The 25,814-nt window shown below is 37.6% G+C and overlaps 1 protein-coding gene across 1 annotated transcript; it reads left to right on the top strand.

Annotated features, from left to right (window-relative positions):
• Positions 1-3,920: 3,920 nt before the first annotated feature.
• LOC128021198 (melatonin receptor type 1B-B-like) lies at positions 3,921-21,822 on the top strand. The gene is made up of 2 exons (XM_052608226.1): positions 3,921-4,148; positions 20,647-21,822. Exons 1-2 carry the CDS (start codon positions 3,953-3,955, stop codon positions 21,492-21,494), a joined length of 1,044 nt encoding a protein of 347 aa, XP_052464186.1. The 5' UTR covers positions 3,921-3,952; the 3' UTR covers positions 21,495-21,822.
• Positions 21,823-25,814: the final 3,992 nt, after the last annotated feature.

A 25,814-nucleotide genomic window follows, 5' to 3' on the forward strand; every position in this document is an offset into this window, starting at 1 on the left:
CAGTTTGGCAAAAATATCTTTAAAGGCATGCAGCACAGAGCCTCATTTATGCGCAGAAGACATTTTTGCATTTAAAAGTGTTAAGACAGTGGAATGGAACAAACACTCTATGATGTTTGTTTATGTTAAAGTATGTTTTTAGAACATAAGAACAATGGTCAAACACGTCCGAATAGCAAGTTTACATAGAGAAGCAGAATAGCTATATGCAAAAATGCAAGATGAAGGGTAATGGAATAAAAAAATCACAAAGGCTATACTTTTAACTAAATCACAGCATTTTTATACCACGAGATGTGCAAAAATCATGATTGAAAAACAATATAAAGCACAAAAACAATTCATACACTGAAACTGAAAAGCAGTGTAGTGTATGAACAGCTCCTGTATGCATTTAAAACAGCCTTTGCATGAGGAGATATAAAATTCTCTTTGTAAAAAAAAATCTGTCTTTCATTTTTTGATTAATGTAAATAGGATCAGAGTACATGTTTTCTGCTCTTATGTTAAAGTCCTTTATAGCAGTTTTCTCATTAATCCGATCTCCTGCAGTGACGGAGATTCATGTGCCAGTGTGATTCTAATCATCCCTATCATCCAATGCATTTCCTCAGTCTCAAGGGGTTGGGCTTATAAACAATTGATGATTATACTGAAAAAATGTAGGTAGCGTAGCCAGCCCTTGGTGTGTAAGCGATAAAATGCTTAATTAATACATTACAATGTGAAAAAGACTCCAACAGATGCTTGTGCTGAGTTAAAAGGCACGGCACTGTTGCAAAGCACAGCAGAAACAGTTGCTTCATATGTTATGCCTGTGAATTTCATATGTTAGCGCTGCCTTGTTTTCTCTATTTTAACAGCTTGTGAAGACCGAAGTATAGAGCACAGTTCAGACACATCTCTTCTACACTTCCAGTTTCCCATGTTTCCTTTGAATATACCACTTGCCAAGCTGTCTCAATTCAAGTCTTTATGCTACTTTGTAGTGGGAATGAAGAAAATACCCTGAGGATATTCTCAACAGACCTGAGTGTCCATGGGTGAGAAGGCTTAGATCAATGCGGAGTAATTACACATGCTTCCGGCCAGTATTACTGAACTCAGTAACCTTTATGAATTTTACAGTCTAAATACAGTCATTGACAATGCTTTCTGTCTTTGTTATAAAAAGAAAATCTAATTTAATAAGTTAAAATATTTTTTTCAAAGTGGAATTCTACAAATCTTTAAAAGCGGACTATAGATCAGTACATGTTCCACATGATGGCATTTTAACTCCACCTATTTCAAGATTTAAAAGCTTTAAAACCACATAATATTTTATGATGTAAGATAAAAAGATTATAATATCTTGAGCTGTGTTAACCACAGACCTTACATTAGGCATTATATAAAAAAAACAAAAAAACATTGACTTTAGGACAATGGAATCTCAAATGCTATAATGCAAATTATAATCCTCATTTACGGGTTTTGTACTGCAAAAAACTCTCATCAGTTTGCCTGATTCAACAAGGAGGCACAGACAGAAGTCTGTTCTAATCTCTTCATTATGGCACCTGTTAGTGGGTGGGATGTATTAGGCAGCAAGTGAACATTTTGTCCTCAAAGTTGATGTGCAAGAAGCAGGAAAAATGGGCAAGTCTGAGGATTTGAGAGAGTTTGACAAGGGCAAAATTGTTATTGCTAGACGACTGGGTCAGAGCATCTCCAAAAGTGCAGCTCTTGTGGGTGTTTGTGTTCTGCAGTGGTCAGTATCTATCAAAAGTGCTCCAAGTAAGGGACAGTGGTGAACCGGTGAGAGGCTCACTGATGCACATGGGGAGTGAAGGCTTGTCAGTATGGTCCGATCCAAAACACAAGTTACTGTAGCTCAAATTGCTCAAGAAGTTAATGATGGTTCAGATGGAAAGGTGTCAGAATACACAGTGCGACGTTTTTAGCATATGGGGTTGCATAGCTGCAGACCTCCCATAATGCATCCTGGTGCTATGTGTTACCCAGGTAAGCGTTACAGCTCTATGTCACGAAGTAACACATTTGCATAATGTCCGCCCATGTTTTACTTCGTCAACTTGCCTGCTCACAAACACAGTAAAATTTCTGTGGTTAACATCATTTCCAGAAGACGTTGTATCCTACGCTGTGAGAGTAAATTTGTTTTATCACATCTCATAGTTACCACAAACTTGTCAACACTTGACACTTACCACTGAGAAATGTCCTGCTACAGTCAAGCTTGTGAATCAGTCTCTTGTCGATCAGCCAGTTCAACCTTTTCATCATCAAACCCCGGCTTGAGTTAGTAAACTACAATCCCTACTATGTTTTCTACTGTATATATTGACATGTCTTCAGGGCTATCATTTCCATCAAGGCAACGTGCTGCATGCGGTAGACCAATCCAGAGCCAATCTCTCTACGGGTCTGGAGCAATCACAAAGAACTGCGCTATCTGACCAACCACAGCAGTAAGGGGCCACGGAAAGGAAGGGTTTATAGAGACTGATTCTTTGAACTGCTTTACCCTAGTCGTTTATGAATCATTTAGAAATGAGGTCAAATGAAAAAAACAATTATGAGAAAACTAAGTGTTTTTTGACCTTGCATATATGTAAACCTGTTTTAGGAGACTCATGCAACAATATTAGCAACCTTAAAAATTACATAAAAGGGGCACTTTAATAGAAGATTAATACAGAAAGTGTTGTGATTTTCATGATTCAAGCTTTTCAAATGTAACGGAGTACTAAAGTAAAAGTAGAACAACACAGGCTTTTTTGGATATATAAACAATCATATTAAATTGCTATCATTCATTACCCAACTGAACTATTCACAAAGAGCAATCAGTGTATTTGTGAGTGTGAGATTTGCTACAACAAAATTGATTTGTACTATTTCTGCATTTTGACTAAACATTTTATTATAAAAATGTTTCTTAAATATTATAAGCTATAGCTACTGTTATAGAAGTATGGAACATTTTTTTGCTTTCAGCCGCCTAATAATGATCCTGAGAGAAAACACATTTGCCAACGGTTGCTATAGTTACAAAAGTAACTTTAACCTCCATATAATTGACTAAAGGTAAAAATGGGAGCTGTGATTTCAGTTTTGTTCAGTTTTAACATTTTCTCTGCTATTCATTTTAAAACGTTTTTTCATAGAATGTACATTTTAGCAGTCAGACAACATTTATTCACAAATCCTAGTGTTTTATATATATATATATATATATATATATATATATATATATATATATATATATATATATATATATATATATGAAACACACACACACACACACGCACGCACGCACGCGCGCCAGGTGTAATCACATTCACTTTTGTTGGAGGCGCGCAGGGGTTGTTATGACAACTCCCGCGCAAATAAAACATGCTCTGCACTGTGCGGCGTTAAACTCAGCTCGAAGCGCGAGCCAATCATCTGGACGGATTCCCCTCTGATCACGCGCTGGATTTACAATTCTGAGCAGCTGGTTTAAAAAATAACTTGGAGCGAGCGTAACGGTCGCCATGGGGCAAAACGGTGCCAAGACTGCCCTGTTCCTTAGTAGTTTTAAGGTGAGGGGGGAGCAAGGTGAAAATAGGTGCTAGACAAACAAATGAACTACAAGACAGAAATGATTCTGAGGTGCTGGAGATGTTGACACGGACTCTTTCTCGTATTTATGGAGAGAGGAATGAGAGGAGCGCGGATCAACAAGAGGCGACAGAAATTTATGGCTGAACTATCCACAACTTCGGTTGAAAGGCAAGCTGGAATTACTCGCTTTTTACAAGTACGGAAAATAAATAAATGTTACACAAATGTTTAAATATATACGCTTTTAGTTTAAAATGCTTAAGTTTATTTTCTCTTTACTACCTCAGGTTGCGTGACTTACCTTTAACAGACCAAACCACGGAGAACAAGTTGGTCCGGGATGCCAGACAACATCGCCTTTCTGACGAACAGCACAGAACTGGGGCACGTCGGTCGCGCGTTGGGTTCGAGCGCGCGCCCCGCCTGGGCAACAGCGGTGCTGGCCAGCGTGCTGATCTTCACCACTGTGGTGGATGTTTTGGGTAACCTGTTAGTCATAATTTCGGTGTTCAGGAATCGGAAACTGAGAAATGCTGGTGAGCTTTTATTTATCTTCATTGTTGTAGCGCTTAACGTGCCACCAGGTTCGAGAGTTGAATGGGGATAGATCATGAATTGTGCACTGAATGAAGTAATTTGTGTACTTGTTTCCTTTTACTTGACAAGAATCTTATTTGACGTACTGCCTTAAATGTAAATTGTACAAGGTGAAAAACGTGCTTATTTTGAGTTAGTTAAATGCAAACTGTTCACGCTTGCGTGGATTTATTTACCTCACTTTCGACTTATGGAGTAGTTTGCTAACACAGTATTGCATAGCCTATGTAGTGTTAGTGAGCGATTACCTTAAATCAATAGCAAAAAAAAAAAAAAAAAAAAACCTTGGAATTTTTTTTAGGAAGTGGACAATTTTAAACGAACAGCTAATTTTATTTTATTTTTATTTTTATTTTTTTAAGCAACATTTTAGCACCGAATATGCTCATGCATGCCGAAATTGGGACTTCCAGTAACCATATCAATAGATTTTAATCGTTTTTGTGGAGAAACTATTTGTTTCAGCATTTTTATTTTTATTTGAGTTTGAGTTTTTGGTAGTGTTAAGTTCACTTCACCTTGACCATGTCATGAATAATTTACAGCGGCTTATCGCTCTCAACAGTAAGGGCTTCAAAGACTTACAACTGTAGTTTGGCATAATTGGACGTGTACATCAGTGAAAATCTGGCATCCACCTGAGCCTTAATAGACCCTTAATTTAATTGTAAATTAATGTGTTTGATGTTTTTAAATAGATGTTAAATCTAATTACCCACTTGAATGACCCCTAACTGCACATTGTGATTACATATAATTCTGTCTAAAAACAACAGGAACGACTATTGAAGTATTATGTCACACTGCTGTTAGGCTTGTAATGTAAGACTCTAAAAGATTCGGAGGAGAGACAGATTTCAGCGCTGTCAGTGCCTGTGACAATGTGTGAACATATGCATGCGTGTGTTTGAGGGGTTGTTCCACACACTGCTGACTCAATTGAGTGGGACTGCATTCAGAACCCCTTGACAGTTTGTGCATCTGCAGGGACATAAGTGTGGAGAGCGCTCACACAAGAGCGCACTTCAAAGCTCATGCTTTTTACGCATTGAGCAAGAGCCAGACCTGTCTGCTTCAAAGGCACACTCACAGTCTTATATCACCGTCTGTCTAATAGACACTGCTGACTCTCTCTGCCTTCCCTCTCCAAAGCAATTTGAGCACATGGAGGTGGCATCAACGGCTCATTGGATTGAGTATGAATACTGTCAGATTTTGTGTGTGGTCCATCCCACTACCACAAGAATGGCACACGGATCTTTAGTTGTGTGTGCCGTGTGAACTAACAAGGGCAGAGAGCTGAGAAATGGCAGAAACTCACAGCCTCGTTCTCCTTACAAGTGTATTCAGAAGGAAAACTGTATGTTCCCAGAATCCTGTTTGCAGATTCACCGCATAATCACCCCCATGTGGAGCGTGGAGATAAAAGGTCTATGACTGGTAAATATCTCAGTGTTTTATGATAATGAGGCACATTCTGATAAAAGGGTGGGTATATGTATCCTTTATCCATAAAATAGCTTTCTATGGTGAAAAAGTTGTCTCGTCTGAATCAGGAGAGAAATACGCACAGATCAAGCACCATTTGGATTTTGATGTGAGAGGACAACAGGGTATTTGGACCTTTTCACTGGAGGAAATGTTATTATTGATTATGGACTCATATTTTGGCTAGAAGCGATGGTTTAAATTTTAAAGCATATGTTTTGGACCCTCATTCTGATGGCACCCAAACACAGAGAATCCATTGGTGAGCCATTGATGTAGTGCTGAATTTCTTTAAATCTGTTCCCTATTCCCTCTTCTACATCTCGGGTGGCCTGAGAGTGAGTAAATTTTTTGGCAAATTTGTATTTTTGGGTGAAAAATTTCTTTCAGGAATACTCTTAACAGCTGTCAGTTGAAGACACATGGCAATCAGGGCTTCTTGAGTATCACTGTCCAGTGGCCCTTCTCCCTTGTACTGTCCCCTGTGTGGTTATGCAATCATGTGTCTAGAAAGGGGGGTGAGTGTTAAGTGAAGTCCTTCTGTTGTCAGATTCCTGGTAGGCTCTGCTCTGCCACATGAGTATGGATGTTACAGTGGCCAGTGTGACTGTCAGCACGTGTTTGTGTGCACTGAGGTATGTGTTTGGTGGCAATGGCATTGTAGACCATAAAAATGAGTGGAGATAAAAAGTGCAGCAGTGTAAATTTCGTCTAAAAGTGTAAAATTTCTCAAGAGCAATTTTTGAAGGGGCAAATAATACAGCTAACAAACAATACAGCTAAAATTGTACTTGTAAGCAATGGTTATCCTAGAATTCTGGGTACCCTACCCAAAACTGTGAATGAATGAATGAATGAATGAATGAATGAATGAATGAATGAATGAATGGCTTTTTTTTCTCAAGTAAGACACCGAACGACCTTCACGTTACATGATTTGACAGATTTTTATGTAGAAATGTTGACAGCGAACCGCATTAAAATAATGATATAAGGAGTTTTCATAACCGCTGACCAAATTCAAAACTGAATCTAAAATGAAATAATCTTTGAGAGCAATGGGGCCCCCTGGTGTTTCAGGGCCCTACGCAGCTTGCGTTCTTTGCGTAAACTAAGGATCGATTCTGCTTGTAAGGATATGTATACACAAAGGAATGGCTTACTACTATTAGTGCAGCAGGGAGACCATTCAAAATTAGGAAACAACAAGCTGTTGTGGACGTGCCAAGAGTTGTGGTACTCTTATGACACAAAAGTGGAGAAATTGTGGAATAAAGTCATTGTTTTTGTTTTCTTTGTGCACAAAAAGTATTCTAGCACCTTCAAAAAATTACGGTTAAACCACTAATGTCACAGACACATGGTCTGTTTGATCGATGTCCTTACTACTGTACCTTTCTGGGCCATAAAACATTTCAGTTGCATTGCTGTCTATACAGGGTCAGAAAACTCTCAGATTTCATCAAAAATATCTTAAATTGTGTTCCAAAGATGAATGAAGGTCTGAAACAAAAATGAAACAGTTGTTTTTCATTTTTGAGTGATCTATTACTTTAAGAAATATTTTGATTATGTTCTGTTTATTCTGAATATTCTGTTTGATTCTTGTTCTGTTTGTGTTCTAGGGGAATTTTGTGCACTCTTGCTTTTCTGTTGTCCTCAGGGCTATGCATGATTAAACTTAAATGGGGTCAGTGTCCATCCGCAGAGTTGTCAAAGCCTTTCAGCATCTGTGGTTTATTCCATATAAGGTGTATATCTGCTTTTGCTCTCTCTCTGTGAGTGTGTATGATTTTGAATTCCTTGTTGATTTTTCTCATCTCGGCTTTTAAACCTTGTGAAAGTGAAGTGCTGTCCTCACCACCTCCCAGGGTATTCATGTTCTGCACAAGTATAGAAATACCGCTGCCTGTCACACAAACAGACACATGAAGAGACCAAAGAAATTAACACCATATTGCAAAAAGGACGGGTGTTTGTTTGTCTGACATTTAGAGGAAGCAGGAAATAAAGGAATAACAGAGTCCTTCAAAGAAACACTGCTATCAGCAACATCAGCAGTTGGCACAATTTGCATCCCATGTCCTCAGAGACAAGCACGAAGATGATAATGTGAGTCCATTGCATGTGTCTGCCAGTTCAGCACCATGGACAGCAATAGATCAGTCATTCAAATCCAAATACTTACTATATCTGTCTTGAATGCTTTGTAATCGTTTAGAAGAAACTTATGTAACTGTCAGAAGTGTGTTTGGGCTAGAGAGCTGTGAATTTAATGCACATTGCAGGTTTAGGTTTGTGTGAACATTGTTCAGAGAGAGAAAGAACAGTCCACCTGCTGTTCTTTAGTGCCTAGAAACCCTCCTCACAGGGCAGTTTAATGTGGCTAAGGTCTACTCTGAGACAAGCATCACATGGTTCTTAAGGCACTTGAAAGAAAGTCAGTACCAAGGATTTTAAATACAAGGCCTTTAAGATCATCATATATCACATGATTAGCTGCGCTTTTTGAGATTTTTCTTGAGAGCAAGAAGTCAACCTTGCTGTTGTTTTTAAAATAGTAGAGATTTTTCTTTTAGACAGTACTTTTTGAGATTTAAAAGTCAGAAAAAATGTATATACTAGTTGTATTTTTAAAAATTGTACAGATTTGCAGAAATAACCTTTATTGCCAATATAAAATAAATATAATATTTGTTAATAAATTCACGTTATTTCAAAAGACAAATAGGACATTAATGGACAATACTGAAAAAAAAAGTTTCCACAAAAATATTAAGCAGTATGCCTGTTTCAGCATTGATGATGATAATGTTTTTTGAGCATAAAATCAGTATATTAGAATGATTCCTGAAGGATCATGTGACACTGAAGACTGGAGTAATGATGCTGAAATTCAGCTTTATCATAACAAAAATACATTACATTTTTAAATATATTAAAGAGGTTCTATTATGCTTTTTCACTTTTTTAATTTTAGTCAGTGCATAGTGTGTATGTTTGGGCATAAAAAACATCTACAAAGTTACAAAATTCTTAGTCCACTCAAAAAAGGGAGATATTTTGTTTATAAAAAAACAAAAATGTAAAACTACAATGAACGGCTCATTTGGACTACAGCATTGTTTTCTAGGGTATTATGATGTCACAAAGTAGCCCATTAGAATATATCATAAAAATAATTCCTGCCTACAAAAATTTGAATGGCTGGGGGTTGGGGAGGGTCGAGGTTGTGGTTAGAAAACTTGGTTGAGTGCATCAGACCAGACGACGACAAAGAAGAAGTGCTGCTGCAGATTTAGTGCATCAGACGAAACAAGAAGAGCTGTTGAAGCATCAAGTTTTCGCCATGTCGAAGAAATGCTTTTTTTTCATAAATTGCTGCCAGTACAAGAGTACAATACTGGACAATAATGTAATCTGCAGAATTTACATTTTAAATTCAATTATTAGACTACAGTATAAATAAATTCAACCGTTTTCACTGTTATAATGTTAGAATTAAAGAACAATAAACATAATACATATTACAGCTGCACTTATCTGTACATAGTAAATGCACTTATTTAGCTTATTTATAAGCTGTTGTTGACATCATATTTAAAACATGATTTAGCCAAGAAAAACAACAACAACAATAACGTTACCACTCTAATGTCTAACAATATCTGTGCGTTCAAAGGTTCCTCGCTATCCTCTTGTTCAATATTTTTGGCGTCTGAATCCGGCTCAAACTAATATGGCAATATTGACACCATCCTTAACTATACTGAAGCAGACGGAACTTGCTGCTTTGGCAAGGGTTGTGACAGTAGTGAGACGACGGGCGTGATTTCACCAAGTATAACTTGTTCCTGGATCAACATCCTTGTTGATCCTGGAACAACATTCCAATTAACTAATCAGAAATGAGATATTAACTTTTCAGGAAATATCTGTTTTAGGCTTACAGTCGGGTTAAGGTGCTTCTACACCCTTGTTAATCAGCTATCATTTCCCACTGATTTTAGGAATAAATTATAGGTAGGGTTAGGTTTAGGGGTAGGGATTGTGTTAAGTCTATATTTTTGGACAATAAATTCGATCAAGGATCATCAAAAGATGTTGATTCAGGAACATGTCTTGGAAAAAGCATGGGGACCGTACTGAAACAACGTCTTAACTGTTTGCCAATCACAACGCACTGGGAAAACTAAGCAATTTAAAGACACATTTTAAAACACATGAATTTTTTTCGGAAGGTGGGCTGTACAGGTATTTTAAATTGTAATATTTCATGATATTGCTTGTATTGTTGTTCAAACAAACGCAGCATCGGTGCGCATAAAAGATGTCTTTCAAAAACATAAAAAAAACATTCTGACCTTTTTGAATGTTACTGTATAAGACAGGGACATGAAAATTTACTTTATCACATTAATGAAACAGTAAATGTTAAGTGTTTTTTTCTATTACACTCCCTTTGAAGAATGCTTGTATCTCCCTTATTAAATTTGACTTGTTTTGTTAAAAGGTTTAGAATATCTCATAGTTTTCTTCAATCCATTCAGCCTGGTTGAGCTACTGTATAGTGGCACCAGGAGAGCCTGTCATGAGTGAATTCACCTATGTAATAGAACTTTGCTGGTGTCCTTTATTGCTTCTTTCACTTTCCTTGTTCTTTTTTTCTTACCAGTCTTTCTCTCACTGATGTACCAGCAAATTTCATTGCCCAGGGAAGCATCTGAAATTGTACATGAAGAAAAAGAAAATCTCTATCAAACTGATTGTATTCTGTTCTTGCTTCGCTGTACCACAGGTTCAAATAGGAGACAGAGTTTCGGCTTTACTTTCAGGTTTACTTGATCAAAGGTTCACAGCAGTAACTGTTTATCTCCACCTGTCTTTTCTCAGGACTGCAGCCTCTTTTAAACTTTTTGAAAGATGCTTGGATTTGAATGTATGAAACAAAAATGTGTCCACCCTTTCTGTTTCCATCAAATTTAACAGATATGTCCTCGATTCTCAGTGGACCATGATGTTGTAGTCTCAGTATTTACTTTCAGCAGACACTTTAAACTAAAGGTCTTGGAGCTTGATAGTTGCAGTGACAGTAACAGTTGTCCTGGAATCACTTTTTTATGCCTGGCCTCTTTCAACCAAGATATTTTTTTGTGGAAATGCAAAAAAAGTGTGCCCATAATAAAGAATATTAAATAACACTGAACTAAATTGAATCTGAAGGGTTTCGTAGCTCTGCGAACTTTACTTAGCTCTCTATGCAGATGTTCTCTTTTGCATGCTGCATGCTGACTGTTCCTTGGCACAAGATAAAACAGCAAAATCCTGGACAGGCAGGCTGAGGCATCACCATGATCTTTAAACCCAGCTTTCCTGATTTCACAAACCAGACCCAGTACAAAAAAAAAAAAAAAAACGTGTCAAGATTTTTAAGATCCATTTATGTATGCATACACCGAGGCATTATCTGATCACTTTAGTTTAATGAAATCCATCAATCTATACCCTACAACCAGTGATGATAATGCAGAACTCTGGACTGAATCATTTTATCACTTTGAAGGAGTCAAAGGTCAACATGTTTTATATTTTGACAGAGGCCTTCAACGAGGATATCGTTTTTTATGTGGCTGTTCAGAGCGCTGAATGATGTAATAGTGTTTGGCTGGAAGGAACACTGAGGTTCAGACTGGGCTGATCACAGGGTGGACTGTAGGGAAGCCGGGGTGGTTTCAGACAGGTGGGATATAGTCTTTTTCAATTTGTGTTGGCAGAACAACCTGTCCTCCAACCAATATGCTCACAAATGTTGTTTGTCCAAATCCCTGAAATATGACCCATCAGAGCGTATACTACAATTGCGCCCCTATCGGCAAAAGATCGTTTTCATATTAATGTTTTGTACTCTTTTATTTGCACTGTGATTTGCATTTTGTGTAGCTCAGTTGGTAGATTATTGCGTTATACCTTGATAAGTAATCATGCTATCATGTGTTCAATCCCAGGGAACGGACATGCGCGAAAATGTATAAGCTCAATAAATCATAATTTAGCATGATTTCTGTGAGGGTTAGGTTTAGGGGTGGGGTTAGGTATGGTTATTCGAACGAATAAGCCACCTAGTAAAATATGTAGGAAATACTGTGAGATCGGTGTAAAAAATGCCCACACATTGCATTAAAATAAACTTGCGTTTTGATGGGTAATGATGTTATAAGTCATTTCATGACGATAGGCGCAACGCGATACTGTCATTATTTTTACGCCTGCTAGAGGGCGCTTAACTTTAAAACGTAAATATAGATCGTAATAAGGTGCTTCCACAAACGACCTATATGGACAGGCTCTGGCAGAATGATGTGAAACTCATGGAGCAGTTATACATCAAGAGGAAAACAACAAATTCCAGAACACAAAGGGCAAAATTTTGTATGTAATTGGAGCTTTCTGTATAGAATGTATCTTAAGTGAATGTGTTATTTAATGAATGTTAAACTGTCAGATGGTTATTGTAAAGTAAACCAGGAAAGCGTGATCATGTGTGAGTAGTTCCATTAAGTTTTTTTTTTGTAATCTATGGCTTACTGAAAATCATCCTGCTTAATTCATTACCAATTATTTATAATAAGTTTACATTAAATAACAGTAGATATTAGTTGTATTATTATTTTTATTATTTTTTAACTACTTTGCTGTTGTTTTATTGATATAATAATAATATCATCATTGCATTTTTGTTGTTGTTAATAATAACAATAATAACTTAACTACTATCTACTGTTATTTCATGCCAGTTAATGTCAATAAATGTATTTCATTAATTGGTGATGAAATAAGGAGCATGTCGTAATGACATCACAGGACATTCACATCCTTTGGAAGTGAGGACAGCTGTTTGAAGCTGCAGTGGCAGTGGCCATAGCTCAAGGGCACAATAGTAGTGCTTGTCATTTGGTGCTACAGACAGAGCATGCTTCAGGGTACAAATTAAGATTAGCCCTTGGTGCTGCTCTGTTTGGTCCTCATTCCAGTTTTTCCATCTTTCCTTGTTCTCATTATCCTCAAGGACTGGACCCCGTCACAATTTGCAACCCGTAAAAAAATATATATATAATAATAAATAAACACATGTTATTGTACTCATCTGCATAATCCAATAGTTGTAACAACCTTAAAATGTGATTTACATATTTTACATAGTATGAAATGACCTTGTGAATATATCACTCCAGAGGAATAGAAAAGTGGTTCCTCAGTAATTTGCCTTGACCCAAGTCCTTCACCCTGCTGCATGTTGTAATATATGTATAAAAATTTAACTGTTGTAGTGAGTATACTGTATGCAGCAGTGTTAATATCGAAAAAGTGCTTTAACCTTTCAGGATCAAGGATTATACTTTACACATTTAAACTACACTTTAAATGCTAAGCTCCTCACTGGCAGAACCTTTGAAATGATAAAAGGTTGTGATCAAAGACAGGTAATTTTTCTCTCATGAATCAGAAAGTAACCTTTGAGTAATAAAGCAAATCATTCTTGTTGCATACTGCACTGAACAAGTATTTAATTTTTCTAGAGCTCACCCACTAACATCTAAATGGAAACAATGTTGTAATAGATAAATAAATAAAAAATTATATGATATATCAATACAAATTATATATACCTTGTTTTGTCTTTATAATGATGAACTTTTTTTTTGTATGAGTATATGTAGTAAAGAACCAATCATATCAATAATATAATCCCTGCCAGATGGGGCAAAATTATTCAAAGTTAGTTTTTTTTTCTTTTTGCGCTTAATGAGAGGAACATGAAACAAGTCAGAACACAATGTTTGCATATGTGTGTGTGTTTAGAAATTAACACTTTTATTCAGCAAGGAAGCATTAAATTCACTAAAGGTGACAGCAAAGACTTTTAGATTGTTCCAAAAAAATCTGTTTTGTAATAAATCCTGTTATATTATTTTATTAATCAAAGAATCCAGGAACAAATGCATATCATTCCACAAAAATATTAAGCAGCAGTTTGCAAAGTTGTCAATAATAATAATAGACCTATCGGTAAGCCCCTCCTATCGAACGCAGATGAATGAATGGCAGTTGAGTATCAGCTGCACAGGGACCAGAACTCTGAAATCTTTAGGTCTTAGTGCCATAGAGAAACACTGGAAGATCCCAAGCTTTCATCGTTTTTAGTGTTTATGCCACAAAAATGGAAAAACAATGTGCCTGGGTTACTTGTAACACTGATTGCAGGTATCCTGAGAGGATAGGCGATGGAATTTATTTTATTCCATTTTCTAAACCCAAGCAAAACAGAGCAAAATGTCCCTAAGCATTCAATCCCAGCAAAGATGAAAACGTTTATTATTTGTTTGTCATACTCTCATAACGATTGCGTCACAACCTGCGACTCTCTGTCGCACAGTAGAGAAATTTCCGTATGGACAGGAGGAGAAGCTTACAGGCAATCTTTTACTGTCTATGAGGCTATCGGGGGGACGTGGAGACATAAAGTCAATGGAGAAGCCCATAGAGAGTCCATAAAAGCAACGGGACAAAATTGTTCAACAATGTTTTGAGGAATTGGAAATAATTTGGTATGTGGCAAGTATGAAGTATTCACTACATATGAAATAACATTTATCCACGAACTTTCAATAATTTATCTACTTTATTAAATAATGAAGTATGGGTAACGGGGTATCTATATTAATGGGGGATGGGTAAATTATCATGAAATTATACATGCAATGAAAAAAAAAAAACATCTCAATGCCAATCGCAGTTAACGTGATTCCTTTATTTATTTAAAGATATAGGATACACTTGAAGATGAATGTGATCACTTTCATCCTGGTTGGAAGCCATCTACAACATGTCCTGTCCTACATAACCAAATGTGAAATAACTTAATATGGCGTACTGGCATTCAATTTTCAAATAAATAAATACAATGCAAAATGACAAAATAATTAATTAGAATACTTGCCAAAATTTGCTCCTGTTCACGCTTGACATCTCTGCAAGATTTGGTGGGTGATTCAGATTTCTCTTGGCATAGCTATTAGAAGACTAACAATTGTCAGACAGGTTGCTCATGTCACATCTACGTCATCAAGCTCAGTTTGAGTCTGCGCAGTACGCTCGACCCCCAGGAAGTGCTCTTAATGAGTTTTTTTTTTTTTGGTTGTAACATTCAGTAAACCAATCAGAGTCTCATCTCCAATTCCCTTTTCCCATTTCCACTCGTGTCATGACGTTTTTGCTATTTATCTGGCAAAATTTGCAAGCGCAAAAAAGAACGCATCCCCAGAAAGAGAATTGAGCTGCTTGTGCACGAGCAAATTGGCAGCCTGATTCTCATACATGCGATGACTAAACATTATGACATGTAGAAAGTTCTATATTTATGTAGCCTACACAATAATATATATTTTTTAATTTATAATATTTTGCATGTTTGTGTGCTGCTGTGTGTCCCTGTGTGTGTAATAAGCAGCGTGTATGCGCGTTGTGGACTAACCTATATTTTAACCCACTCTTTAAATAACAAAGAAAATAATTGCGCCAGATTTTAGACCAGGTATGAGTTGGTCTATGGTGCAGTTTATTTTCAGTACCTCAAAATAGCTAAGCACTAACAATGCACCTGAACACACCTCGTTTTCAGATCAGCACGCCCATGGGCGCACAGATGGGTGCAAATGTATTTGCTATTTAAACAACATGGTGCAGGATGGGAAAATGAGAACTGTGCTGAAACTAGCAAACACCTTTGTCTTGCACCACATTGCACCAGGCGTATGATAGGGCCCTTATGGTCTAAAGACTTTCGATGTATCAGTCAGAAAGGACTGCATGGATTTCTGCTGATGATTTGGCTTCATTTTCTGTTTACATTCTGTAGGTATATATATTGACCTTTTTTATTTTCCCAAGGTTCAGTTTTATTATTACATTCATGATTAAAACTGCAGTTTTTTTACACAGTGAATTTATCCTTGTATTGATTTAATTTATCGTAAAGAAAAGGTCAAATAGCCATTTATATGGGAGTACCCACTACTGCACCATACTCAATGTCATTCACTTATATTCTGTTGATTTGTGTGGTCATTCATTCTCAAGAGATCCTTTACCTTGGTGGACACAATGCCTAGACCCAATAAAGGATGTCCTCAGAAATCATTAGAAAATGCAGGGTCAAGATGTATTATCGTGCTTGGCATGGCTTCACAAAATTTCAAAGGTTGTCAAGATCCATAAGGCAAAGCAAAAAAGGCCACCTGTCTTGTGGGCATGTTGAAGCAGAAGTGTCTGTGTCTTTTACAGCTGTAGCTCTTCTTTTTGCGCATAAAGTCTTTGACAGGTGAGCATAGCATGCACATATCATTTTATACTGTACTCTGGGGGACTCTAGAGAACCCTGTCTGACCCTGTTCAAGTGCTTTTATAATGAGCCTTAGACATGGAATAAGAACCCCTGCCTTCTGTTCTCCCTTCAGAATCTTTCCCCAGCTTCCTCTGTCAGGTTTTCCATTACACTCTATCTAGTTTAAATAGGAAATAACTAAGACATTTCTCTTCATCATCTTCTTCTTGTCCTTATTTGCATTTTCCTCTTCATATCTCTATGTGACATCCATATGCTGTTAAAGGAATTGTTCACCTAATAATGAAAGTTTGCTGAAATTTTACTCACACAAAGGCCATCCAAGGTGAGTTTGTTTCTTCATCAGAACAGATTTGAAGAAATGTAGCATTATATCACTTGTTCACCAATGGATCTTCTGCAGTGAATGGATGCAGACAGATTGGGAGTCTAAACAGCTGTTAAAAACATTACAAAATTCCACAAGCAATCCACACAGCTCCAGTTCATCAATTAACATCTTTTTTGGGTGAACTATTATTTCTTTAATGTCACTCTCTCTGCAATTATTAGGCAATTTTAGACAATTTCTATCATGTAGGTTTACATACATTTTTCTAATATGCTCAGATCTAAAAGCTTTCATCAGCTATTACAAATGGACAAAGTCATAGAAAAATCATGGAAATATTGTGTTAAAAATCTGTGGCAACCCTAGTGCATGATTTTGAATGTGGAATTTAAAACAATTTTCTATTCTTACTTCACAGACTATATTCACATCACGTGCATGTATTCACATCAGACTAGATTGCTTTGTGTCTCACGCTGTCACGTACACGCATACACACACACAGTACACCATTAATCAAACACAGGCTCATTACTCATTAGGTTCTTATTGTCAGCTTTTGTAGCTGTCATATTTTGATTTTTAAGACAGAGTGAGTTGCTATGTACATGTTAATATATTATCATTCATTTTATTATTTTTATGCTGTATTGTTCGGAACCACATCAGTATTCTGCATAATTATCTCTTGATAATGCTTAAATATTCAGAGATGCTTATACAAAGAAAATAAAATGAAAGAAAGTTTAATTCAATGAGGAGCTTTTACCTCTATGATATACCTCTATACCTTTAAAGTTACCTTTAGTAACAGGATTATACAGTGAAGTCAACACATTTACTAGAATTAGAGATTTTAAAGGGGTCATACATGTCTAAATCATGATGTTGGAAGATTTGCATAATGCTGCCCAAATGTTCAGGCAAAGAAAGAAGGCGTAACTTTAATTCCCGCTGTTGCCGCCGGCGCCATGTCGTGGAGATGCTGTGTTTCGTTGTGAAAGGGAAACTACTTTGTTTTGCCTTCCAAAAGAGGACACAACTGGAAATCAGTGGTTAAGCTGTATTTACAACACTGTTGTATACAACCCAAATATTCAGATGTGTGCAGCACATTTTAAGGAGGATGAGGGCTGTTTCCTGTGAGAGCAGCCTACAATGCTGCTGTCTGTTTCTGTGTTCTGTCAAGATGCTGCAGGCAGTGGCTCAGCGCAAATCCATGAATGAATGTTTGGAAGTGAAGTAAACTTCAACTGATTTCCTCTGCTCAGGGAGTAGGGAGGAATGAACAAGGTGCAGGGATCATATCAATCAGAACGCAGTTCATGCATGGAGCTCACTTTTAATGAGCTGATTATATGAATCAGAGCAGGGGGACGCGAGGACTGAGATTGGGAACCTCTGTGGTGAGGGGCATAACATTTCCATCACACATTCGAGGTATTCAGCCAATCACAACGCACTTGATGGCTGGCCAATCCGAGCAATCCTCGCTTTTCATAACGATGAGCTTTGTAAAAATAGAAGCGTTTCAGAAAGGCATAGAGGAGCAACAATAATTTACATTATGTGGACAATAATGTGTTTTATGAACCTTAAACTGCATAAAGACATTGGATTACACCAAATACAGAAAATAATTTTCTTTTCTTTTCATATGACCTTTAAAAATATGCATTTTACACAGGTTGGCTTCTTCACATACATGAACACAAAAGTGCCATTTATAACAGTTGACATTGTACGTTATTTTACAACATATTTGTCTACAGAGCAGCTACATGTATATGAGCTTGAATGTGCTTCATCTCTGGTTCAATTATAGTGGATGGGGTTAAAAGTCTAATGCAATAGAGAAGAAAGCTCAGAGGAGAAAGGTTGGACTCAGGTAGGTCAGAGTAATTGTGTTTATCTTTTCATAGACTGTAGCTTTATCCTCTGAATAAAGCCAAGAAAAGGGAATAGCTGAAAAGAGTAGAGTCGGGAGGCTGAAACAGGTTTTAGCTTTGTGTATCATTTTAAAAAGCCACTGTGATAAACAGCAGAGAATACTGGGTTATGATCTCTCTAATGTCATGCTGAGGGTTGCTGGGAATACTTTTTGGCATTTGCTGAAAAGTATGGGAAAATATAGCTTTGTATATGCTTTGCTGTTGGTGATATCTGGCAAAATCCATGTGAAATGTTTTGCTTTACTTTAAACATTACATGTTTCATCCAGAGTCTCAGTGCTGGGAGGAGAAAAGACACTGACTGAATGTTAAAATGGTCTGGATGTCTAAAAAGCTGTAAGAAAATGTGTGCTTCATTGAAGCTGTTCACCACTCATGACTTTCATACAATCAATTATTCTTTTAAAGGAATACTTTTGCCAAGAATCACATTTCACTCTAAGAAGAAAAAAAAAAAATCTTAGTTTTAGCCTCATAAAGATTAGTTTTTATTAAGATAAATTATATTACACATATTTCCCAAAATTATCATTACCATGAAAAAAAGCAAATGTTATTCTCATCGCAGCATATTTATTGTATTTTACAGTAATTATAGATCTTGTAAGATTTTGCTGCTTTTAAATAAAATTAATTGTATTAGTATTCATATTATTTAATTAAAATGCCTAAAAATAGACTTGTTATTTAATGTGGAATAGATTTTTACATTTTGGGGTACAATGTGAGCTGGACATTTATTATAATTGTTTTTTTTTTTTTTTTTTCTGGGGGTTGAACTTTCCACTTCCTTACATTTTGATTATTCTACCTGGGAAAATAACGGGAAATCCTCAAAATTGCACTCCAAATTGCAGACAGAAAATTTGTCTGAATGCACATATTTGCCACCAGTATCACGGAATGAAGGGCTATCTGGATTAATTACAGTAGATGGCTCAATCAACTGATTCTACATGGGCTGTAAACGGTGACTGTTTAACATTAGAAAGTGAGTAAATGGATTGGTCGACATAATTTTAAACGCAGCAGACCATGCATGAGATTAATCTGAGAGGGCAGAGGCTTGAAGAGAGCACATCGTTTTCTGTTGTCACAGTATCAAAGGCTTAACACTCCCTGGGGATCCAGCTTTTGAAGCTGATGTGATTCATTCTTTGTCTTTTCTTTTCACTCTGTAGCATTGTCATTCTTGATTCTTGTTTCCTCTCTTATTTGCTCTCTGGTTCTCAGCTTGTCGTTCACATGAGTTTACCCCAATTCAATTTAAAAGGCATAAAACAGGCTTGGAGGGGCAAAAGCAGATAGCAGGGCATCAAAAGTGAAAGGTATACTACGAAAAGGTGCTTTTAAGGCATAGTCAACATAAATGTACTAACAGGACAGGCACAACTGAAAGCATTTTTTTTTTTTTTGCGACAACAGAAAAGTTCCAAACTAAAAATAAGGGTACGGTTTTGTTAAATGTTTTTTTGTTTTGTTTGTTTTTTTATGGCTTTGAAACCTTTAATGCTACCCAAAACTGCATTAAGTTTATGAAAATTTGTGTAAAATAGTATTATTGAAAAAATCATTACAATTTAAAAGAACTGTTTTTGATTTTAATACATATTTATAAAATATATTTTATTCCTGTTGAAACAATGCTGTGCTTCTTTTTTATTTTTGTGGAAACTGTGATACAGTGTGAAAAAAAGAAATGTATTCACATAAAATAACTTGGGCCTTCAACCCTGCTCCTGGGGACCCACTGTCCTGCAGAGTTTAGCTCCAACCCTAATCAAACACACCTGAACCAGCTAATCAAGCACTTCAGGGATCACTTGAAAAATCACAGGCCAGGTGAGATGAAGCAGGTTTGGTATAAACTTTGCAGAACAGATGGGCACCAGGAGCAGGACTTCATACCTAGGTCAGGGATCCTCAAATCTGGACCTCAAGATCCATTTTCCTGCAGAGTTTAGCTTTTACCCTAATCAAACACACCTGAGCAAGCTAATCAGTGACAATCTGTGTCTGACAAAACAGTGTCTTTGGGATCAATAGAAAGTCACAGGCAGGTGACTTTGATCAGGGTTGGAGCTAAACTCTGCAGCACATTGGATCTCCAGGCCAAGATTTGAGGAAGGGGGACCTAGGTAATACATTTTTTGATTTTGCCACAGTAGTCATAACAAGCAATGTGCTATCATATGAGCATCAAACTATGCTAGTAGAAATGAAATTATTAACAAGTCCTCTTTCTCTTGCTCTGTTTTGCACAGGGAATGTGTTTGTTGTCAGTTTGGCCTTCGCTGACCTGGTGGTGGCTTTCTATCCCTACCCAGTGGTGTTGTATGCAATCTTCCATGACGGCTGGTCTCTGGGGGAAACCCAGTGTAAAGTCAGCGGATTCCTAATGGGCCTGAGTGTGATTGGCTCTGTTTTCAACATCACTGGCATCGCCATCAACCGTTACTGCTACATCTGTCACAGTTTTGCCTACGGACGTCTCTACAGCTTCCGTAACACGCTGCTGTTAGTGGCCCTGATCTGGGCACTCACTGTGCTGGCCATTCTTCCCAATTTCTTTGTGGGTTCCCTAAGTTACGACCCCCGGGTTTACTCCTGCACCTTCACGCAGACTGCCAGCAGCTCCTACACTGTGGTGGTGGTGGTGGTTCACTTCCTGGTGCCCATTGCGGTGGTGACCTTCTGCTACCTGAGGATTTGGGTTCTGGTGATACAGGTGAGGCGAAAGGTGAAAAGCGAGGAACGTTCAAGGGTAAGACCCAGCGACCTGCGCAACTTTGTCACCATGTTTGTGGTGTTCGTTTTATTTGCAATCTGCTGGGCTCCGCTCAATCTAATCGGCCTTGTTGTGGCCATTGACCCAGAGATTATGGCTCCACGTATTCCAGAGTGGCTCTTTGTGGTCAGCTACTTTATGGCCTATTTCAACAGTTGCCTCAATGCCATAATTTACGGACTCCTCAATCGGAATTTCCGAAAGGAGTATGTGCGGATCATGACGTCGGTGTGGATTCCTCGGAGGTTTGTGACTGAGACCTCCAGGGCTGCCACAGATGGGGTAAGGAGCAAACCCTCACCGGCCATCAATAACAATGAGTGACCTTAGTTTTAAACCAATCACTGTTCAGAGAAAAACAATATGGATGCATGAAGCAAATTTACATGCTTTGAACGGTGAACACCTCTTTTTTAATGCTACAGAACCATTATGCACAACTCAGGGTGCTTGTTTTGTTTTTAACCTAGGCAAATTGGAAATATGTGACATAAATACATTTCTGCAAAACCTGAAATGTGCTACGTTTCAGTGAACTTTTCAGATGATACCTCGTTATAAGCGCTATAAGACATTTCATCATATGAGTTTGCATTGGAGATGCAGGTTTATTAAACAGTACAGTAGAGGTCTTCACGGGTCCAAAAATTTGTGCCCGAACCCGACAGAGACCTGTAATGTACTACACCGAACCGACCCGGACCCGTCTAATATTTCAAAAGCTGGACACAGACCCGTGTAGATCCGAGAAATGTCTACCCGGACCCGACCCGTATATTATTTGAAATCTGGACCCGAACCCGCCGGGAAGACACAGACCCGACTGGGCCCGACGTTCACATATTCCACCTTAAATTGCTATTACAAGTAAATAAACCTGTTGCGAAGAATACAGCTTTTTGTCTTACCTAATTTAAAGAGCCGTAGTCTCTCTTCCTTGTACCCGACTGCCTGTGATGCATTACAATCCTCCGACAAGAAAGTTATTCATGTTATTCCTCTCGTTATTCCAAGTCCAAGCTGAATCCACTCATTATTTCAGCTTCAAAAGTCCACTTGATGTCACGGTGACGGATGACAAATGCTACTGTGCACATGTACATTCTGACTCGAGTTAATTCGCATAATAACTTAGACTGTTTGCCCTTTTGAACTGTAATAACGATTGCTCGTGCAATGCCATGGCCGCTGACGTTATTTATTTACTATCATCTGATCTCTGTCTGTGCTCTCTGCTCTTCATCGAGTCTGAATCTGAACCACTAAAACTTTAAAATTAAACGGTTCATTTATAATAATATAAAAATGGGAGAAAATGTAAAACGTGGTGTGGCAGTCGAAGTGTCCCTCACTGGTTGCCATAGAAACATGAAATGCGCTTGAGACTGAGAGAGAGAGATCACTTTTTTGGCTCACTCTTTTCTTTTCCTAAAAGTTGCAAGTAACAAAAAACACAAGCAGTCTTTGATCACGGCCGGGTGTTCTTCGAGTCCGATGACTCCGATCGGCGATCGCACGGGTATTACACACAATGTTAAACAGACATTGTGCATAAACCCAAAGTAATAGATTCGGACACGACCCGGACCCGGCTGATGATTTAAGATATAGACCCGAACCCGTACGGGTCCCGGGTCGGGTCCGGGGTCGACGGGTCTCGGTGCACTGTGAAGACCTCAATAGCATTCCTGTGGGTACAAAATAACTGGAAAATTATATCACTTTCCTTGTAGCATGTTTCAAAGCAAGTTTCTGGCGTGTTTAATTTTTCTCTAAAACTATTGAGCATGAACATGCTAATGTTTTTTATGTAATGTTTGTAATGCAGCAATTCAGAAATAAAATGTCGGGTGAGTGGTGCAAAAATGTTAATGCTCCATTGTGTTTGAAATGAATGTACCACCTACTGTACATTAAACCCTACTGAATGTGTTAAGTAAAGCGAATGTAAGATAAAAACACACTTGCGGAAACAACCATGCCATTTTAGCTTTAAGACTTTACAAGAATTTGAGCTCTTTTGTGGAGTGTCATGACTTGTTTTACAGGACTTATTCCAGAGTGCACCACATCGCAGATGTACCAGGTGAGCTACCACGCAAGTTTACTATATCGGAAAAGCCATTTAAAGGGGGAGTGAAATGCTATTTCATGCATACTGAGTTTTTTACACTGTTAAAGAGTTGGATTCCCATGCTAAACATGGACAAAGTTTCAAAAATTAAGTTGTACGTTTGAAGGAGTATTTTTGTTCCAAAAAAACCTCTTCCGGTTTGTCACAAGTTTCGGAAAGTTTTTTTCGAGTATGGCTCTGTGTGACGTTAGATGGAGCGGAATTTCCTTATATGGGTCCTAAGCGCACTCCCGTATAGCAGAGCACTGAGAGGCTGAGCACAGCCTGATCAGAACGAGAGCGTCGCGAAAAGTCAGAAAAGAAGTGTGTTTTTGGTTGCCAGGGCAAGACAACCCTGCACAGATTACCAAAAGAGAAACAGCATTAAGGGACCAGTGGATGGAGTTTATTTTTACAGAGCATCAACGGAGTTGTGCAAGTGTTTTTGTTTGTTCCCTACATTTCGGATTGCACATCGTTTATTTCTTAAGGATAATGCAGTCCCAACGGAAAAGGGTCACGATCGTGTGTTGGAACCGCATGCGGTGAGTAAAACTGCTTCAAATATCTCTGTGTTGTTAACTTAGCTATCAGCACGTAAGCACATCAAGTAAACAACATGCGAAGTTGTCATCAAACTGCACTTTCCACATGTACAGCTTAAAAAAAAAAAAAAAAAAAAAAAGACGACATAAAGTGGAACTTAGTCATTTTCCAAAACCGCTAAGCAAAATACAGTTTCAGTACATACCACATAGCATACCGCCTTCGCTGATGCTGCTCTTGTTAAATTTCAGCCTCTGGATCTGTGTCACAGCTTCCACATGCTCTCAACGCAAAAGCCTACTGGCGCTCGTGATTCTTTAGCTCCGCCCACACGTCACGCCTCCAGCCGGTCGTGTTTTTCCGGGAAAAATCGGTACAGACTATCTTTCTCTTATAAATATAATAAAAATAAAGACTTTTTGGAGTTATGAAGGATGCAGTACTACTCTATAGGTACTCAAGATTAACAGGATATTGAGTGAAAACGAGCATTTCACCCCCCCTTTAAATGGAGAAAATCATGTGATGCAAACATTAAAACATATTAGCTTACAAATAATGCACTATGGTAAAAGTGTTTCGAGGTCATAACGTAATATTATGGATTATTATAGAAATACAACATTTTTATTTTTTGTTTTTCATCAATAATCTGATCCATAATCATATATTGTATGAAAGGGAAAAAGTCTCTAGTGTCCATTTCACCTGAAAACTACAGTGAACTGTATTATGTATAGGTAAATTTTTGCAGTTTTGCAAAAAGGTAGGAAGTCACATATTTCCAATTAGCATTGGTTGTTAATTTTTGAGGTGATCCATTTCTTTCATTATTAAGAAATATTTAACTCACAATTTATATAATAATAATAATAATAAATGAAGTAAATTTTAAATCCATTTATTTAGCATCTGTTTATGATGTTTAACTATTTATTGAAGACATGTTGTAAAATTTTGTGGGTCTGTTATATAAATGTATGTTGTATAAATCAGTATGCATCACATATTTTAGTCATTTTCAATTCAGAACTTCTGCCTTACTCTTAGAACTTGAGATTCTATAATATATCTATCATATTTATTCAAGGTGCCAAACGTTAATGCATTGACAGTAAGTATCTGATATACCAAATCATTTTGTCATCTCAAACCAAATGAGATTCTGAAAGCATCCTCATTTAAATGCAACATCAACAGAGCTTTAATGAGTGAAGAGCTATCAGCACAGCAAGATAAAGCAAAAAATCAAACAAACAAAAAAAACTCATTCGGATTCTGCAAAGAGAAATTTAGCTTTTTCAAAGTGAACGAGACAGCGTGTGGTCAGTCAGTCATCAGTTTCAATCTGTGTTCACCTGTTATCTTTCAAATATTAAATGTCATTCATGACTTTGGGGTTATTACTTTGCCAGGAAACGTGCATGACTCTGAAACAATATATTTTCTTCAACGAGTGATCTGTGAATAAAACGCATCAGGGATTTTGATTAAGATGAAGGTTACTGGCAAAAGGGGAAAGTATTACGAGACCTGGTTCGAATGTATTATTGTTTTCTGTGCTTGTCCTCACATGATTTGACATTGTGCGATTTAATCCTCCGACCATAATGAAACGTTCCATGCAGTGGGATTGTACTGTGTGAGAACATGCTTCACCATTGACCTGAATAAAAGAAAGGAACCACACTGATGAAAGCCAACTCTATTGGTGATTGTGCAACCTCTCTATGGTATGAATGGGCTGCAGAGGGATTACATGGGGAGATTGAGATGAGCTTGCTCCTTATGGCCACATCTGCACAGGGAATTATGGGGGATGTGTGGCTGGCATCCCAGCAGATGGTGGACTGAGGTACTTGATAACATAAACACTTGGCCAAATTGAGAGCAATCTTGTCGTCAATTTGCTGAATGCATTTTCAGAAGGGTTGCAGGGAGGGAGTCTGGTTGAAAACTAGCAGAAATGTAATGGGGGTTGTACC

The sequence above is a fragment of the Carassius gibelio genome, chromosome A10 (assembly GCF_023724105.1).
Source record: "Carassius gibelio isolate Cgi1373 ecotype wild population from Czech Republic chromosome A10, carGib1.2-hapl.c, whole genome shotgun sequence".
Taxonomy (NCBI): Eukaryota; Metazoa; Chordata; class Actinopteri; order Cypriniformes; family Cyprinidae; genus Carassius; species Carassius gibelio.

Coding starts and splice junctions, on each gene's coding strand:
- LOC128021198 (XM_052608226.1), top strand. CDS start 3,953: ATGCCAGACAACATCGCCTTTCTGACGAACAGCACAGAACTGGGGCAC. Junction 4,149..20,646: donor TCGGAAACTGAGAAATGCTG/GTGAGCTTTTAT, acceptor TGTTTTGCACAG/GGAATGTGTTTGTTGTCAGT.